The sequence below is a fragment of the Penicillium crustosum genome (genome assembly GCF_028827405.1).
Source record: "Penicillium crustosum strain IBT 35664 chromosome Unknown utg000003l_segment0_segment0, whole genome shotgun sequence".
In the NCBI taxonomy this organism is placed as follows: Eukaryota; Fungi; Ascomycota; class Eurotiomycetes; order Eurotiales; family Aspergillaceae; genus Penicillium; species Penicillium crustosum.
The window spans coordinates 3,745,648-3,762,604 of NW_026623124.1; the positions used below are offsets into that span (position 1 = coordinate 3,745,648).

At 48.4% G+C, this 16,957-nt stretch overlaps 8 protein-coding genes across 8 annotated transcripts; 3 read left to right on the plus strand and 5 right to left on the minus strand.

Annotated features, from left to right (window-relative positions):
- Window positions 1-89: 89 nt before the first annotated feature.
- On the minus strand, window positions 90-2,380 carry N7487_008499 (Zn(II)2Cys6 transcription factor; the record flags this gene model as incomplete). Its single annotated transcript, XM_056876229.1, has 3 exons — window positions 90-1,130; window positions 1,179-2,101; window positions 2,158-2,380. 3 exons carry the CDS (start codon window positions 2,378-2,380, stop codon window positions 90-92), a joined length of 2,187 nt encoding a protein of 728 aa, XP_056728417.1.
- A 920-nt stretch (window positions 2,381-3,300) lies between these two features.
- N7487_008500 (alpha-hydroxy acid oxidase) lies at window positions 3,301-4,907 on the plus strand (the record flags this gene model as incomplete). Its single annotated transcript, XM_056876230.1, has 9 exons — window positions 3,301-3,394; window positions 3,453-3,486; window positions 3,540-3,642; window positions 3,710-3,944; window positions 4,015-4,167; window positions 4,235-4,309; window positions 4,371-4,624; window positions 4,692-4,768; window positions 4,832-4,907. The coding sequence occupies 9 exons, from the start codon at window positions 3,301-3,303 to the stop codon at window positions 4,905-4,907; spliced, it is 1,101 nt and encodes a 366-aa protein (XP_056728418.1).
- A 726-nt stretch (window positions 4,908-5,633) lies between these two features.
- Window positions 5,634-6,043, plus strand: N7487_008501 (uncharacterized protein; the record flags this gene model as incomplete). Its single annotated transcript, XM_056876231.1, has 3 exons — window positions 5,634-5,771; window positions 5,845-5,903; window positions 5,998-6,043. The coding sequence occupies 3 exons, from the start codon at window positions 5,634-5,636 to the stop codon at window positions 6,041-6,043; spliced, it is 243 nt and encodes an 80-aa protein (XP_056728419.1).
- Window positions 6,044-6,422: 379 nt separating this feature from the next.
- N7487_008502 (uncharacterized protein) lies at window positions 6,423-8,001 on the minus strand (the record flags this gene model as incomplete). Its single annotated transcript, XM_056876232.1, has 3 exons — window positions 6,423-6,526; window positions 6,586-7,747; window positions 7,798-8,001. 3 exons carry the CDS (start codon window positions 7,999-8,001, stop codon window positions 6,423-6,425), a joined length of 1,470 nt encoding a protein of 489 aa, XP_056728420.1.
- A 772-nt stretch (window positions 8,002-8,773) lies between these two features.
- On the plus strand, window positions 8,774-10,404 carry N7487_008503 (cytochrome P450; the record flags this gene model as incomplete). Its single annotated transcript, XM_056876233.1, has 2 exons — window positions 8,774-9,178; window positions 9,244-10,404. The coding sequence occupies 2 exons, from the start codon at window positions 8,774-8,776 to the stop codon at window positions 10,402-10,404; spliced, it is 1,566 nt and encodes a 521-aa protein (XP_056728421.1).
- A 712-nt stretch (window positions 10,405-11,116) lies between these two features.
- On the minus strand, window positions 11,117-12,829 carry egl3 (putative extracellular endoglucanase/cellulase; the record flags this gene model as incomplete). Its single annotated transcript, XM_056876234.1, has 4 exons — window positions 11,117-12,129; window positions 12,197-12,294; window positions 12,363-12,427; window positions 12,494-12,829. The coding sequence occupies 4 exons, from the start codon at window positions 12,827-12,829 to the stop codon at window positions 11,117-11,119; spliced, it is 1,512 nt and encodes a 503-aa protein (XP_056728422.1).
- Window positions 12,830-14,089: 1,260 nt separating this feature from the next.
- Window positions 14,090-14,590, minus strand: N7487_008505 (uncharacterized protein; the record flags this gene model as incomplete). Its single annotated transcript, XM_056876235.1, has 3 exons — window positions 14,090-14,245; window positions 14,303-14,422; window positions 14,486-14,590. The coding sequence occupies 3 exons, from the start codon at window positions 14,588-14,590 to the stop codon at window positions 14,090-14,092; spliced, it is 381 nt and encodes a 126-aa protein (XP_056728423.1).
- A 989-nt stretch (window positions 14,591-15,579) lies between these two features.
- On the minus strand, window positions 15,580-16,668 carry N7487_008506 (NRDE family protein; the record flags this gene model as incomplete). The annotated part of the gene is made up of 2 exons (XM_056876236.1): window positions 16,536-16,668; window positions 15,580-16,482 (listed from the first exon to the last, which is right to left on the minus strand). Exons 1-2 carry the CDS (start codon window positions 16,599-16,601, stop codon window positions 15,580-15,582), a joined length of 969 nt encoding a protein of 322 aa, XP_056728424.1. The 5' UTR covers window positions 16,602-16,668.
- Between the last annotated feature and the right edge of the window lie 289 nt (window positions 16,669-16,957).

Consider the following 16,957-nt stretch of genomic DNA (forward strand, 5'->3'; position numbering starts at 1 on the left):
TAGAATCTTGGAATAATCGTCTTCATTGAGTCATACACGTGCGTAATACAAATTGTAGAATATAGTCAATACGAGAATAGCCAGCTGGGTCAACAAAACAAGGGCCATGACTGTGCTTGCTTGACGGTATCAACCCACGATGGCATCGATTCACCTCGGTTCGCAGTCAGATGTTCATCCTGCTTGCGCCACACTTCAGTTATAATATTTCTAGCCGTTCCAAAGGCAGCAAATCCGCATACTGAGCTCGCCCTATCCAATAAGCTCATGATCGACTCTCGCCTTGTGGTTGATATTGCCTCACATCCTGCAATAAACAACGGCCACGCCGTCCCGGGTCCGGTGGGATCATCTAAAGTCAATGTAGCACTGCACGCTTGAAGCGCTGCAATAACACTATCAACATGACCCTGCAGAGCAGCAGGGTGGGTCTGCCTGATTCGTTTGTAAAAGAAAATTACTAGAGCTGCATTCAATGCTTCCACCATATGACCGTGCGGTTTTGAGTCGGGGTGGAGCTCCAGGATTCCGGCTCTTGTTCGGCCTAGGCTGAAAGAGCAGATCATATTTTCCAGTCGCGTGCTACGTCGCTGTAGTGTTTCCCATGCTTCCAGGTTCATGGTCTGACCCGCGTCACGGGCAACACGGAATGTCTCCAAGACGTTCGCAAGTCTCGTTGTTTGGGAGACAAGACTAAGCCAGGTTTCTGGGATGCCATAAATTTGCTTATATAATGTTTCAGGATAACTTCGTGAGTCCTGGAGGTGGATGTCATGGAGTCCCGAGGTTTGGTCCTTGGGTTCATCGATATTCAAGTCACTATCTGAGTTTTGTGTTTCGAGGCGGAGGAAATCGTCCAGCCGGGGATTTGGCTCGATGTTTCCCATTTCTTCCGAGTTGGGTGTATGTTGTGATTGAAATCGAGAACCAAGTGCTTCGAAGGAGGAGGAGGAGAGGTTGTAGTCATGTAGAACAAATGTGCTTTCGCCGACTATTCTGAGCCAGGTGTAGACGTGATGCAAAAGTCGTGCCTTTTTCGAAATTCGGCTCTTGGAAAGTCCTCGAAGACGTAATAGCCGCTCTGCATCAATCATAAAACATCGGGCGTGTTGTTGTTGACCGGACATGATCTGTGAAAGTCAGAGTCATTCAATTAATGTCAATTAAAAACAACTCACCGTGTACTGTATGAGAATGCATGCAGCCATCAGCTGGTCTTTATATTTTGCTTTCTTTAAACCCTGGGTTTCTGAATGCAAAGACATTTGCATATGATCCTTAGCTTGCAGATACGCCTGGTTGGCAGCCTTCCACCAATACTCAGCCGGCTTTGTCGATATTGTCGAGGGATTCAAAACAAGATGAATAGCAGAACAGGCGAGCAAGCCATATAAGTTTGCGAGTTTGGCATGACTGATCATTTCTGTCCCAAGAAAGGTTGAGTCGCTGTATGTAACCACCGCCGCCGGCACGTTCAAAATCTTCCAAGGCGACTTCTGCCGACATGGAATGGCCATTATGTGTGGAATCACCATATCCTGGAAATGTTTAAGCAGGCACGGTGCATCTTTCAGTGCATCTATATCAGCGGGGATAAGCTCTCCTGGTGTCTGTGGTGTTGTGAATGTTTGGAGTGGATCCTCATTGTGATTTGAGTCAACGGGTACCAACCCCATCTCTTGGCTCATATCAAACGATAAATCATTCGGCATACTCAAAGTGCCGTTTGTTCCAAATTCTGTCTGTTCTAGTCCAAAGCTCAATAGATCAGACCAATGAAGGAAGTCATCAATCTGAGACAGAGAATCAAGTATTGGAGAGAGACTAGGCTCTTGCGGTTTCTCAAGGTCCACAGTCTCATCGGCCTCGACTGCAGAACTTATATCAGACTTAGAAGGCTCAATTTCATGTACCAATTCTTGCACTGGCTTTTGTGGTGCTGAAGAGAAATCGAGAACCGCGAAAGGTCCAATGACAATGTCACCATCAAGTGACCGTTCAGGATCTCTCAGTCTTGAATCAACCTCTGCCAGCGATGCATCAATAGAGCCTGATATAAGATCCGACCCAAGCGCAGTGCTCATAGAAAGTCTGGATTCCTCTAAAACGTGGGTTAACGCTAAATCCAATTTGTCTCAGACTGTCAGGATCATGTACCTGAATAAAGATACCGGCGAGTCCCACGAGTACTCTCCACATCCTCGCTATCAGTGCGCATCCACAGGACCTGATCGGAATACCCCTCGCATTTCACGCCTAAGGCCCGGCAGGTACGACAAACGGGCCGTTTCTGGTCGCATTTCACATGCCGACGTCTGCAGGTACTGCACCCTCCCAGCGCATGGGATCGGCGAGGCCTCGGTCGTTTAGATGTCGCCATTCTCGAAGAACTTCTAAGGTTGGTATATAGATTCAATTAAGAAGGAGCTTCTTGCTATCATTTCCATATTGGAAAGTGGTTATGGCCAACCCCGCCAAAATCGGAATCGCCTTCCTAAATGAGATATCTTATCGGCTTATCTCCTCCGGAGTCACCTGCTCTTCCAAGGTTGTCCACCCGTGGACGTCTTTTCCTGGCGATGTTCGTTTTAACATCAATTCCATTCTAATTCACTGGTATCACCTCTTTTGCTGTAAATCATAATGATATAACAAACGCAGAATTGGGCCGGTTAGTTTAAAAAAAAAAAAAAAAATACCATTCACAACCAGATTGACCCAGTTCATCTCCTATGCCGTGGACTTCATTGCCACAGTTGAGCACGCTGGATTTTGTTAGGAGTGAAATATAACCCTAACCAAAGATTGCGCGATTGTCACTCCAAATACCTAGAGCACAGTGCCCTCAGTTGCATAAGCATCTCTGATGCTCTTCGTACATCCTCTTCTTACCTTACCACGCTTGGCCCCAGCACGTTTGGCTATACCACGCGCAATATTCTCAACACTCTTGCATGACTGGTGATGGTGGTGGTGCTGTATTTGTATAGGTCGTAAATAGTGGATTTGATAAAAGCTCTGTGCGACCAAACATCCTTAATCCGTGACACCGTCCGTCCACAGAATCTCAATCAAGCAAGCGACTCCGATGACCATCTTCCACGATAGGAAACCAACCCCAGAAACTAATCCATAGTGAAGAGAAGCTCCTTGTGTGCATCCCAATTCGGCAATGTCGAATGACCTCGGAAGTAAAGAGGTTGTCGGGGGTCCTTCTTATTTGTACTCTGCCGTCGTCGCTTTACTCTATCCAACTTTCTTATACAATTTCTATATTCACATCCCAACACACACGGTACAATGGCTCACCGTGGAGAGACCCTTTCCAAAGATGTATGCTGCATTGCTGATCTGAAGAAACTCGGGAGCAGTCGGCTGGCTCCGATGGTCAGAGGTGAGTACCATGAGCAATTCACAACAGCGATTCATTGTACCAGCGCTGATCTCAATAGATTACTACAATGGAGGAGCTATGGATCTAATCACGTACGGAATTTCGAAATGCAGCGACCAGTCCATCTCCCTAACAAACTGTCTAGTCTCAATGAGAACGAAGCAGCCTACGACCGCTACAAGATCCGTCCCCGAATCCTAATTAACGTCGACAAAATCGACACAACAACTGAGTTCCTTGGCAGCAAGGTATGTTATCATTCTACTTTCCCCGCACAAACGAACAACAGCAGTGCCAACTCTAATACCTAAATAGGTATCACTCCCATTCGGCTTCAGTCCTGCTGCATCAATGAAACTCGCACACCCAGACGGCGAGCTCGCAACCTCGCGTGCTGCCGCAAAATACGGCCTTTGCATGGGTTTATCCTCGTACTCGAATTATCCGCTCGAAGACGTTGCTGCGCAGGGGACCGGTAATCCGTATGTGATGCAGATGTGTGTACTGCGGGATCGGGCAATTACGCTTCAGTTGTTGGAGCGAGCGGAGAGTATGTCATTATCCTGAATAACTATTCTTTCATGATTTTATTAACTGGGCCGAGCTAACATCCTTTTCAGAGGCCGGGTACAAGGCACTGTTCCTTTCTGTTGATGTACCCGTGTTAGGCAAGCGCATCAACGAATACCGAAATGAGTATACCATCCCCGATGATATGTCGTGGCCCAATATCCTCAGCCACGGAGCGGATCACTCGAACCGCACTGACTACGGTATGTGTTGCGAAGCTCATCTGTGGAGTTGGTGTGAGGTTATGGAGGGTATGCTAATATTTTGTAGACCCAAGTTTGGACTGGGAGGAAACGATTCCTTGGTTGCGACAGCATACATCTCTGAAGATCTGGCTTAAGGGTAGTATGTTTACGCTGTCGATTGGATCAAGTGAAGCAGTTACAGTTCCACTAACAATTAGCAGTAACAACCCCCGAAGATATAGAGTTGGCCATCAAATATGGCATCGACGGCGTCGTCATTTCGAACCACGGGGGCCGGCAACTGGATGGCATGCCGTCGACATTGGATGCACTGCGAGTCTGTGCCCCAGTGGCCAAGGATCGCATCCCGATTGCGGTGGATGGGGGTATCCGACGAGGCTCGGATATCTTCAAGGCTCTGGCATTGGGGGCCAGCTTCTGTTTTATTGGAAGAATCCCATTCTGGGGGTTGGCTGTATGTGTTTTGTTCTTCTCTGTTTGCTTATTATTTTATTTGAGACTGACGAAAATACAACATACAGTATAACGGACAAGAGGGTGTTGAATTGGCGATTCAGATCCTCCGCCAAGAACTGCGGATCACCATGGCATTGGCTGGGTAAGTGACTGTTTTCTTCTGGAAATGCATAAAAAGGAATTAAAAAAGACTAATCGGAAGCAGGTGCCGGTCGATCAGCGAAATTCAGAAAAGTTATCTTTCAGTTTTGCGGCCGGACGGGATTCTCTCGAAGTTGTGATGGGATATCTTCAATGTTATACATATGTACTCTCCTTCTACTCCGTATTATAAAATGATCTACGAAGTACAGTCCTTCAACCTTGCATAAAGATATGTGCAAATGAGGTTCATTTGCATACCAAAGATGTCACAATACATGGTACTCCGTACAAATACATCCAATACAAGCCGTGTGCCAAGACCTTGGCAACCCACAGGGCTGAAGGGCTGATTTCGGATTTTTCGAGTTCCCTTCCATGGATTCTCTGAAGAACAAGCTCAAAGAGGCTGTGCAATTGAATATACCTAGGTATGTGGAATGGGGTATGGAATACATAGCCACACTTCCAGAAGTAAATATAGAATGGGAACATATCTCACGAAGCCTCCATGGCTACGAATCCTGCAAAGCCTCAGTGTGGTCCCAGGCAACCTCGTTCTGATTAGTCTCTAAACTTAGTAACGCGTACCTCTAGGTACACAGCTTAGTGGAAATTATTGGAATGCGAGTACGACATGTAATCAGGGCGCTAGTTGTTTCATTTTCCTTATTTTTTGGAGTTTCGGCCGATCCTCCACATTATTGGGAAAAAACTACATATAGCGCCGTTTTCTCTTTTCTTTCTCTCCTTTTTTTCTTTGTTTTCTATACCTAAATACACCGGACTACCTCCACCGTACTATTTTACTTTACTACCTTCAACCCTGTACCCTATACACATACTACCAACTCTACACTACCACAATGTTCAACTTCAACTTCTTCAAGTCCGCCCCGGCCAACGAGCCCGCCACTGACGGCTGGAACGCCAACACCGTCACCATGCAGCCCACCAGCCCCGCTGCCCCTTCAAGCAACCAGAACGTCGTCTCTGAGCAGCCGGTATGTTGATACCCCCATACCTCCCTAAATCATTCATATTTTCAGAATAAATATTAACATCCATTCTTTCTAGGCCAGCCAAGAACAAATGCAGCTGCGTGGTGGTGGCGGCGGTGGTGTCTGCTGCGGAGTGTACGTTTCCCCTCTATTCCCCCCAATCAAAGCCGATCAGAACCATATTCGGTCATGCGCACAATACCTTTACAAGAAAACTAACTTCTCCCAGTTGCGCCGGTATCGCTTGCTTCGAGTGCTGTGAGATTTGCTGCTAGACGATCCGATGAGATCGGGATATAACCGCCGATGCGCTCATGCGACGACACTCTTGATGGGCCCAGCACTCGCTGGGTTTGACTCTTGGAAAACTCTCGAAACCTTCCTAGACGGGATTCATCTACCGCGTGGCCTCGACGGTCTTTTGATGTGATGCGATTGTGATGTGATTTGATTTGATGGACTTCCTTTTTTATTTTTGCTATACTGGATCTTTCTACGCTATACCCCAGAACAATGCCAGTAATGGAGTTCAATTTCAGATTCTTGTGTTCGGTTTGATTCGCTTTGGTATATGTAGATGATCTTTGTCGTGGCTCATGAAGTACTTATTATATTTATGGAAGGACAGGTCAGCGGTTGGTCTTTATATGCTGACTAGCCAAAGGGGCGACGGGAGATCGCTGATCGCAATGCGGCATCGACATCCCATACTCGGAAGCCTGGCGCGCGGCCGAGAATTCTGAGGTTTGCGAGAAGTACTAGTCTCACGTCAGTGATATCAATAAAAACCCAAGGAGCACACGTATCGACAACTCACGGTCAAAGAAACACTCAACATCCAGAGTATACGACGATAGGGTCGGTGATTCCGACTCCGTCTTCTCAACAGGAGTAGTCCCAGCAGACGAAGTATAGAGACTAGAAACAGTCGATCGATCCGGCGAAAATCCATACAAAGCTCCAACCAAACTCTCAGGAACAGTAAGTCTCACCGCCGACCCCTCCAGCACAAGACCCCGATGCTCCAAATACCCCTGCACATCATGACAATCAAACCACTCCCCATCAAGATCCAACGAACGGATCCTCTCCTGCTCACCCATCTCCACCCCTCCGTCCAAAGCACCTGTAACAGGCTCACGCTCCCCACTCCAATCCTCATCCCAATCCTGAATCCCGCCCCGCTGTAAAATCCGCTCCATCCGCCGCAGAATCCTCCCCGGTCTCCGACTATTCTCCGGGTACACGGGATTTCCGTCCCCGTCCACGCGGGGGAAATGCTTTCCCGCCCCGCCGAGCGTGTAGAACGGCATCTTGGCGAATTCCAGCCCGCTGCCGATCTCGGATTGTAGCGTGCGTCGGAAATTCCGTCTTATGCCTGCCATGTCGTGGATGCAGGGGACGAGTCCGAAGACGCGGCTTATCAGGGCGGGATCGCTGCGGGGATCTGTTAGCCAGCGGTAGGTGTGTTCAAGGCAGAATCTGTGGAGACGGCGGGAGAGGTTGGATTCTTGGTGGCTGTAGGTGTAGATTGTTGCTGTGGGGAGGATGCGGTTAATTAGTGGGGACGGAGAGCGGGCGCGGCTGTATAGTGGGTATGAAGATGAAGAGGAGGTGTTGTGGTTATTCTTCTGGGGATATGTGTGTGACACTTCATAACCGAATGTGTCCTTATCTCTCAACGGACGGTTGGTATGCTCGAGTTGGAGGTCATTGTTGTTTTCGGGAGTGAGTAGTCGGGTCTTGTTTATTTCTGCTAGAATGAGTTCTCGTGTGAGAGCGAGATAGTCCACGCTTGGCTGGACAGTTGGATCGTTGTGGAGGTGAGCGACTGCATCGCGATGAGCTCCGTCTAGAAGATCTGATACATTCTCTAGTGTTTGCTCTAGTAAATCGACGCGAGATCGAAGAGTCTGTATGGTATTCTCCTTTTTGAGACGATAGGTGCGTTGTGCCCGTCGGATCTGCAGACGGCGTTCCTGTGGAGCTGGTCAACGACGTTTCTATCGTAAGGCCGATGGGGATCTACCTCAATGGCACTGGCATCTTTAGCCCCTAATCTCGGTCGGCCTCTTTTCCGCACGGGACGATCCGGAGTAGCCGAGTTTCTGTCGGTCACTTGGTCGGGGATCTCCGGTGCTTCGGGTTTCTTTCGGGGTCGGCCTTCCCTAGTGTTTATTGATATTTCTTCTTGTGACAGTTCCAGGTAGGATCTTGACGATAGCATGTCCATCCCGGGTCCTTGCACTCTGCAGTTTTGAGCTAAAATGGTAATAGTCCAATTTATTGAGATGAGAGAGAGCTGTGAACGTTGAGGTTGAGGTTTCCAACCTTGGAGCCTTGGAAGTTGAAGTTGATTACAATTAATTGATCACTCATCCTTGGCGACAACCTCGGCCCAACCACCCGTGGACGCTAATGCGACAGGGATTCCCCACTGACCTGCAGGTAATTTCACAGGGTTATGCTACAACATACTCCGTACAACATACAACGTTGCAATATCAACTGGGATAATTGCACAATTTAAATAATGCAATTATCCAAGTTGTGCACATTCCTGGACGTTTGAATGTCACACGGGAAACCTGTTTGATTCTGCCACACAGACCTCCTACGGCTTGATTCTGTCCCGCTAGGACCTCGAGTGGTACATTCGGAGGAAGCTGGAGCTGGGGATTTATGAGAATAGGAGACCTATGATAAGAAGATACCACGGTGACTCCGACACAAACTCGGGTGTAAATACACACCAAGTAACAACTCCGAGATCCAGATCGGTGAAGAAATTGCATAGAGTGCGAAATCCGAACTGCCGATCAAATATGACATCCACCATGACTACCATTGGCTCCTCACCCTTAGCTCTGTGACGATCATACCCAATCCTTCCTACGGAGGTTTTCTCCACTTATGCTTGGATCCGAGGCTGGAGTATTGTTATAAAGCAACCCGGATTTCTTCTATTTCTCTGAAAAGTCCAAACCCTCTAACAGAACAGGACCATGGCTCTGTCATTCGTCTTGGGTTTTGCGGTCGCAGCCCTCGTGCTGCAGGCCATACGGATGGTATTCAACTCATGGCAACACTCCCGCAATGCTAAACGCCTGGGTTGTGGCAGTGTGCCATTGTACCCATGCAAGGATCCTTTGGGAATAAACAACCTAAAACAGTCACTGGCAGCAGACAAGGCCAAATTGGTACCTGAATTAGCTGAGGAGAGGGTCAAGATCATCAGTGACCAAGAGAACCGCTATGTCACTACGTTCTCCATTCGCAACCTCGGTCGCACCCACATTTTCACTATCGACCCCAAGAACATCCAGGCTCTCCTAGCTACACAGTTCAAGGACTTCGAGCTTGGCTCTGTCCGTCGACTTAGCTTGCATCCACTGCTGGGCACAGGTATTGTGAGTCATGCTATGCCTTAACTATTTATTCTCTTATCTCCAATTCGGGTATTAACGGTTTATAGTTCACCGCCGATGGAGAAGAATGGAGCCGATCCCGTGGCCTACTTCGGCCTCAGTTCACCCGCGAGCAGATCAGTCAGTTGGATTTGGAAGAGGAGCATGTGCAAAAGGCCATGCAGGCTCTACCCGTCGCAGCCAACGGATGGACCGCCACAACCGACATCCAATCCATCTTCTTCCGTTTGACCATCGACTCCGCCACAGAATTCCTCTTCGGTGAGAGCGTTGAGAGCCAACTTGGCGCTCTCAACAACCTGAACAGACCCGAAGACTCCTTCGCCAACTACTTCGACAAGTCCCAATGGGTCTGCGCGCAGCGCAGCCGCTTCGAGAAACTCGCCTTCCTCGCTGAGAACAAGGAAACCAAGTTCTCAGACAAGCAGGTCCACTCCTTCGTCGACAAAGTGGTCTCCAACGCGCTCGCAGCCTCTCAAGCCGAAAAGAAAGCCTCCCCCGACCAAAAGTCCTCATATGTCTTCCTCGAAGCTCTCCTCGAAGTAACCCGCGACCCAATTGAACTCCGCTCTCAACTCCTCAACATCCTCCTCGCCGGCCGTGACACAACAGCCTCCCTCCTTAGCTGGACAACCCTCATGCTAGCCCGACACCCCGAAGTCTTCACCAAACTCCGCGAAACAATCATCTCTAACTTCGGCACCTACTCCAACCCCCAGAATATCACCTTCGCAACCCTGAAATCCTGTCAGTACCTGCAGTACGTGATGAACGAAGTCCTTCGTCTGTACCCAGTTGTCCCCTTCAACCGCCGCAACGCAACCCGCGACACGACCCTCCCGCGCGGCGGCGGTCCGGACGGCCAAGACCCTGTCTACATCCGCAAGGGCCAGTCGGTTATCTACACGACGCATGTTATGCAGCGCCGCAAGGATTTGTGGGGCCCTGACGCTGACCAGTTCAAGCCTGACCGCTGGACAAGTCGTAGGCCTGGATGGGAGTATATTCCCTTCAATGGTGGGCCACGGATCTGTATTGGACAGCAATTTGCGCTTACTGAGGCTGGTTATGTTCTTGTGAGGCTTTTGCAGCGCTTTGATCGGATTGAGGATGTCTATCCGGATCAGCAGATTCGGTATGGTCTTACTTTGACTAGTGCACCTGGTGATCTGGTTACTGTGCGTTTGCACCAGGCCGAAGATGCTTAAGCTGGTTGAGTTGCTTTTTGATCTGTCCCTGGGTGGTTTTTCCCTTCGTTTTTCTAAGATTGATAAGCGATGTATATTCTTTCTGCTGTTCTTTAGGGTCCGGTCGAGGTTTCCTAACTAGGACTGAGATCTGCCTCGGTGCTTTAATTTGTATTGGTTCCTTCCTGGTAGGGTTACTCTTCGGGATATGCGCCTATGGATAATGATGATGAATAATATATTTACCCAGTTACGAATGCAACTTTTATTATCTTTTATATTTGCTTGGGAGAATGTTCATCGGTTTCACATCTGAGATGCTTGTCTGGGGTTTACACCAATCGAAGCAGTAGACACTGACATATTCCATCAAATCAGATTCCAGGTTGATCTTTCAGGGCTAAAAAGATGAACTTCACATGTCTTACTCCTGTCTTGGGTCTACAAAAGAATGAGACACCCATAATAGAACATTATAGGAAAACGAAGTTGTTCCTATAAAGATAGGTAACCGGCTATATAACTACGTCAAGGCCCAGAAGAATATACACCCAGTAATTGTGACACATCCAAATTGAATTTATATAGAAAAATCGAACTAAATCGACAAGAAGGTAAAAGTGAAAGTATAGAAGTAGTGTAAATAATAATCAACACTGAAAGAAAGCGCTCACACCAAGCCAGCAATCAAAAAAAATCTCCCCTTTTGGCATGATCAATACAAGATCATCCCTTAGTTGACACACTGGTAGTAGTAAGGGTTCTGCTTAACGCAGGTGGTACCAGTCTCACAGACAGTGGGGCCAGTCCAGTTAATGCCACCGCACTGGTAGTAGTGCTTAGCAACGGATCCAGAAGAGGGGCTAGCGGTAGGTACCTGAGTGTAGGGCTTGGCGGTGGAGGAGGCGGTGGAGGTAGCAGAGGCAGGGGCGGTGACAGTGACGAGGGTAGTCGGGGCAGCAGCGGTAGTGGAGACAACGGGAACAACAGCGGCGGAAGTCTCAGCGGGGGCGGAGGTAGTCGAGCTGGAAGACTCAAGCACGGAGCTGGGGACCTGGACGTTGCTGCTGGGGGTGCTGGTGACCTCGATAGCGGCAGCGGTGGTGGTAGTCTGGGCAGCGGTGGTGGTGGTCTGGGCAGCAGTGGTGGTGGAGGTCTTGGCGGCGGTCTTGGTGGATGAAGAAGAGGAAGAGGAGGCAGGGGTAGAGGCAGTGCCGTCAACGAAGTACTTCTCGAGGATGGGGAGGTAGGTAGAGTAAGCAGGGCCGTTGCTGGGCTCCAAGCTGTACATGTAAGATCCCCACATGGGACCGGCGGACCACCACTCGGCGCCCATCCAGACATCGCTGTTCTCGGACATGTAAGAGAGCATGCCCTCGACGGCAGCCTCGCAGTTGGCGTTGACACCGCCGGCGAACTCGCCGATGAAGCCCTTCTTGTTGTTATCCTGCAACCAGGCGGTGGCGGACTGGAGACGCTCCTTTCCGATGGTGGCGCTGACGCAGGACTCGGAGGTGCCGGAGCTATCGCCGTCAAGGTACTGGTGCATCTCGTAGACGATCTTGTCCTCGGAGTCGGTCAGGGCCTTGAGGTTGTCGTTGTTAGTGGTCCAGGACCAGGCACCGGACCAGGCGTTGCCTTCGACGAAGATGTACTGGCTGGTAGCGCCAGCGGCACGGATAGCGTCAATGGCGGCCTGGTTCAGGTCAAGGACGAGGGTCTGGTCGAGGTCGTGGTACTCGTTGTCTAGAGGGGTGGTGTTAGCGGATGATAGTTTGGATGGTGTTACTTTCACTATAGCATGATGACTTACTAGTGTCGAAGATAACCTTCTCATTGGAGGCGAACTCGGTAGCAACGGTCTTCCAGAAGGCCTTGAAATCGGAGGTCGAGGTGATGATGTTGCCATTGCTATAGATAGAGCTTTAGTACCATACTAATGACAGTAGGGTGGGAAATTCTAGTTTTAGTCAACTTACTATCTTCCGTAGTTGTGGGGGTCAAGGACGGCATAGGCACCGCTGTCGGTGATGAACTTGATAGTCTATAGAATGCAACTGTTAGACCTAGGTGGAAGAAAATCAAAAGCCACAGTAGATATATCACGTACAGACTTAAGGGCGGCCAGGTAAGTGGCATCCGGGGTGCCGGTAATGCTGGTTGGGACCAGGCGCTCCATCAAGAAGGGCACACGGAAGATGTTCATGCCGGCATCTCTCAGGATCTGAATCTGGGAAGTCTTGGGCCAGGCGTAATCTTGGTCCAGAGTACCGGGGATGTTGCTACCGAATTCGGCACCGGACTCGCTAACACCGACCCAGGTGAATCCATTGGCACGCTTCTTGAGATTGGCGCTCTGCTTGGAGGGAACAACGTCTCTTCCTTGGGGGTATGCGCAGGCGACGGTTGCGGCGCTGGCAGCCAGAACAATGTTGGTGAACTTCATTGTGAATTTGAAATGTAAAAGAGAGTGAGTGTCGAGTTTGACGGTAAAGAATGTGATGGAATAGAAAAGAACGGAAATCAAGAAACCAGTCTTGAAGTATGAATGAAAGTGAATGAATGTATGCACGATGAAACCTCCGGGGGCTGTCTGTTATATAGCCATGCCCTGTTCGGAGGCGTCAAATAGTGTCTGGTCTATGGAGTAGACTAACAGGCAATCCAAGACACTGTGGATATTCCCTGTTTGAGATCTCTCATAGAGCCAGGGAAACCATTCGGCTTGATTGTGACCGGAATGCCGGGAAACGCTAACCCTGACGCCTTTAGGGGATGTCCCTTCTAGACGGTGGATTCTCCCCCACCACCGAAGGAGCCGGATAAACGGTCGAGTTTCTCAAAAGCCACTAGATCAGGCACGAGTGACCAAGAACGGTCCAAGGCTGTGTAAAGCCCCATGTTATCCATAATCCACCCAATATGCATCGGAGATTAGCAGTCAATGCTTAGCTCCATTGCCTGATAGCATGTGGAGATGAGAGTACTCAAGGGCGTCAAAGTCAGGCCAGCTACCATTTCACTAGTTTCGACGAGTCGCACCGTCAAAAAAGAGACAATTTAAAATAAATTGTTCTGATACAATTGCGGAATAGGCTAACCCGTCTTGGGTGTAGTGGCCGAAATGAAGCGCCGGTAAATGAGAAATGCTCAAGATGAAACGTCTTGTGGCATTTAGGGTTGATAACTGTTGGATCCGGCATAATTTTCCAAAATGAACTCGGAGGGTCCTTTACAAACCCGTAAAAGCAGAGAAACTCATATCGAAGCCAAAGTGATTATCCACATTTCTAATTAATCCTGAGCATAATTATTTTATTCCCCGAATGATAGAAATTCAGGGGATGTTTGGGACTTTTGAAAGTCAGTATGCTCAAATACATCAAGGAGATATTATTCCAATGCCAAGGCAGAGGATGCCAACTATAAAATGGACAGACCACATGTTTTTGATAAAATTGGACCTACCATCTTTCCAACGTTGTCTTGGAACTATCACATGTACTTTCCAACGGAATCTTTACAATACTCCGTACACATTCTGCCCTTAATTTCTTATGGTTTACTCCGTACTTCAAATAAATTAGACTGGAAGTTCCAATTAATTTATCCTACTGGCTAATTCTGGTGGGATCTGCAATTTTAGCCATTGCCAAAACTAATGGTTCGGTATCCAATCCTCCCGATCATGTCTAAGATGGACATCTTAGATCATGAGGCGCTCGACCTGGTTCTTAATAGCACGGATCTGAGCGGTCAGGTCACTGGCCTCGTTGGTAGTGATAGAGGCAGCAATCACGGGGCGGGAAACACCAGTAGCACGGCCGAGGGCCATCTTGCTAGGAACGTAAACGTAGGGAACCTAATTTAGATGATCAGTCGAGATCCTCAGCGTAGGGCTGTAGGGTATTCAACTTACGTTCTTATCTTCGGCCAAAAGAGGCAAGTGAAGGACAATAGCGAGTGGGCTAGTATCCGCGGCCATGATCACAAGTTCACTAGTACCCCGGTTGAGAGACTTGGTGCACTCGTTGGCGCCCTAAGACGACAATTAGCTTACATATTTAAAAAAAAAAAAAAAACAGTGGAAGTGTACACAAACCTTCTTCAGTTGGCGATAATGAGCAGCCTGCTGCACAAGATCGAGGAGGCTCTGGGCAAGGGCCTCATCGGCGATAGGCCAGGCGGCGCTAGTGTCTTCAGCCATTTTAATGTTGTAGGTGAGAACTTTAAAACCAGATCTTAAGAAATGGCTCACTCGGTGGATCACGGCCGTGTAATTGCAACAGAAAATATGAGGTATATAGATCAAACTTGTGTTGAAAATAATCAGGGAAATTTTCTTCATGAAGGAGTATCGGCAGAATACAAGGGCGGTCGGTGTCTTGCATATACATCTTGAGATCTAGTTATATATTTTGTAATTGGATTCGTCGACATGATTCATACTCCCATTCAGCTGCAAATAGGAAACGAGTATACTGTATCACTGTATCCCGACCAATACAGCCCAGCACGGAGGGTGGGGGGGGGCTCAAACAAGTCAGATATGTCTGTAGAGTAGTCGACGTTCAGAAAGGTATATACCATCGTCACTCGATAATTTGGGGCATGCTCCCTAGTGACAATATACAGACCTAATGTATTGATCCTTTATGCTTCGTTCAACCTTGAAAAAAAAAACCCCTCTTTTTCAACCCAAGAAGGGGCAGACAGGCACCTATAAGGCGATCGAGGGGAGCACTTGCTGATTTCAACTACATTCGCGTTACATGGGATTCGAACTTCAACATGTATACCACGTGACTTCCCAATAGCGTAATTTAAAAGAAACAAGAGTAAAATAAGCCCACTCTCTGAGGCTAATAAATGATCTCGAAAGAGTAAAAAAAATAGGTAGCTTCTCTTTGATTGAGCGTGTCATCCTTAGTGCAGGGGCCATGCTAATCTTCTCTGTATATTTTCATTTGACCATATGCCCCGAAGGGCGAAAAGATACCCTTAAAGTTCAATATAACCTCAATTTCGGGCAGAAAACCACCGCTTACTACTTTTGTCAACGGCTTTTTCAGGATGGCTCCATGCTTGCTTGTCACGTGGAATGGCACCTAGGTAGGTTTTGGTCTGAAGCTCTTCAACAGTATGCATCATTAATCAATTATGGGGTCTAAGCGTATTCACTAAGCTTATAAGAAGCTACTGTGTGATGTTGAATTCAAATGAATGATCGCCTTGCCCGATCGGCACAGCCTGAGCATCATTGTCATACAGCGTTCTTTCAAAATATCGGACCCGCCCATCCGGTCGTGCCAGCAGAACAGTCTGTTTCTGTGTCCCATATGATCCACATGTATAGCTCTGGTCAGGAGGTCCGTTTGTTGGAGTGTTGGTCTCATCCTCTACCTGAGCTGCAGCGAGTTTCTCTGCAGCTTGATCAGGATCGTTTGGAGCACCGATGATAGGAACGAAGATGGTCTTGTGCAGATGATGGATGTATGTCTCAATTGTGGCCTCCTCCTCTGGCAGTCGTGGCAGACTGTCAGTACTGAGAACCTGCAGTAGACGATCAACCAATGCGTCCTCGTCCTCCCCGTCTCCCTTTTGCACATGCTCGGCAATAGCAGCCTCCATCAACTGCTCTCCATCAATAATCTTGGGCCAGGTCCTGTCATCAAAGCTTGTGTTGCTAAGCCCTCGCGTCTGGTTCTTCTCTGTTGCCACCCATGTGATCTGGTCCATATCTGTGGAACGGTTGGAGACAATGGCCAAGGGCTCGTTGATATGTCCACACACCAGACTGAACCCCCCTACCTGCTTTGCTTCTGGGCTGGCCACGATGCCTTGTACAAACTCCCTGGTATCCTCTCGCTTGTTGGTAGACCCGATCAACCAGCTGTTAACGATGACGCCCCGGCTGTAAACTCCGATGGCTGCACCGGTCGTGTCTTCACGGTAGTTGGTAAGAACTGCCACCTTCCCATGCTTGGTGATTCCCATCCAAGTCCCATGTGTAGATCGGGCTAGGTCTCGTGAGCCGAGGACATGTGAGGCTGGCTCCGGCCACCAGTCTGGCGATGATGTGGGACGATGGAGGAATTCCTAGATATATGTTAAGTCTGGGATTCTACTGCTCAAAGTAGGGGTATACTTACATCTCTGTTGTTGATTATGATCAACGAGTATTCTGGGTGGGCAGTTGAGATCAATGCGATACACATGGTTTGAGTTCCCGAGGTCCCTCGGGGTAGTTGAACGTGCGGGGGAATAACAATGCAGGGTTCACGGATTTAACAGCGGTGTATATAAGTAGAGTAGAAGTAAGGAGTCTAGAGGGAAAGGAAATGCTGGAAGAGAAAGAGGAACGGGCCATAATAGGTAAAAAGGAACTAGTTAAGGTATGTCGGGTGATTGGGCCACTCCTTAGCAATGTGTGCCTCGTCGGGCTTGTACATCCTGTACCATATTCAAAGATAATAACATGAAGTTTTTTTATTTAGAAAAATGGCTGGAATACATCAAGATATACATCTCAGCTAACTTGTACTATACTGTCTTAAACACACACGAATGACTA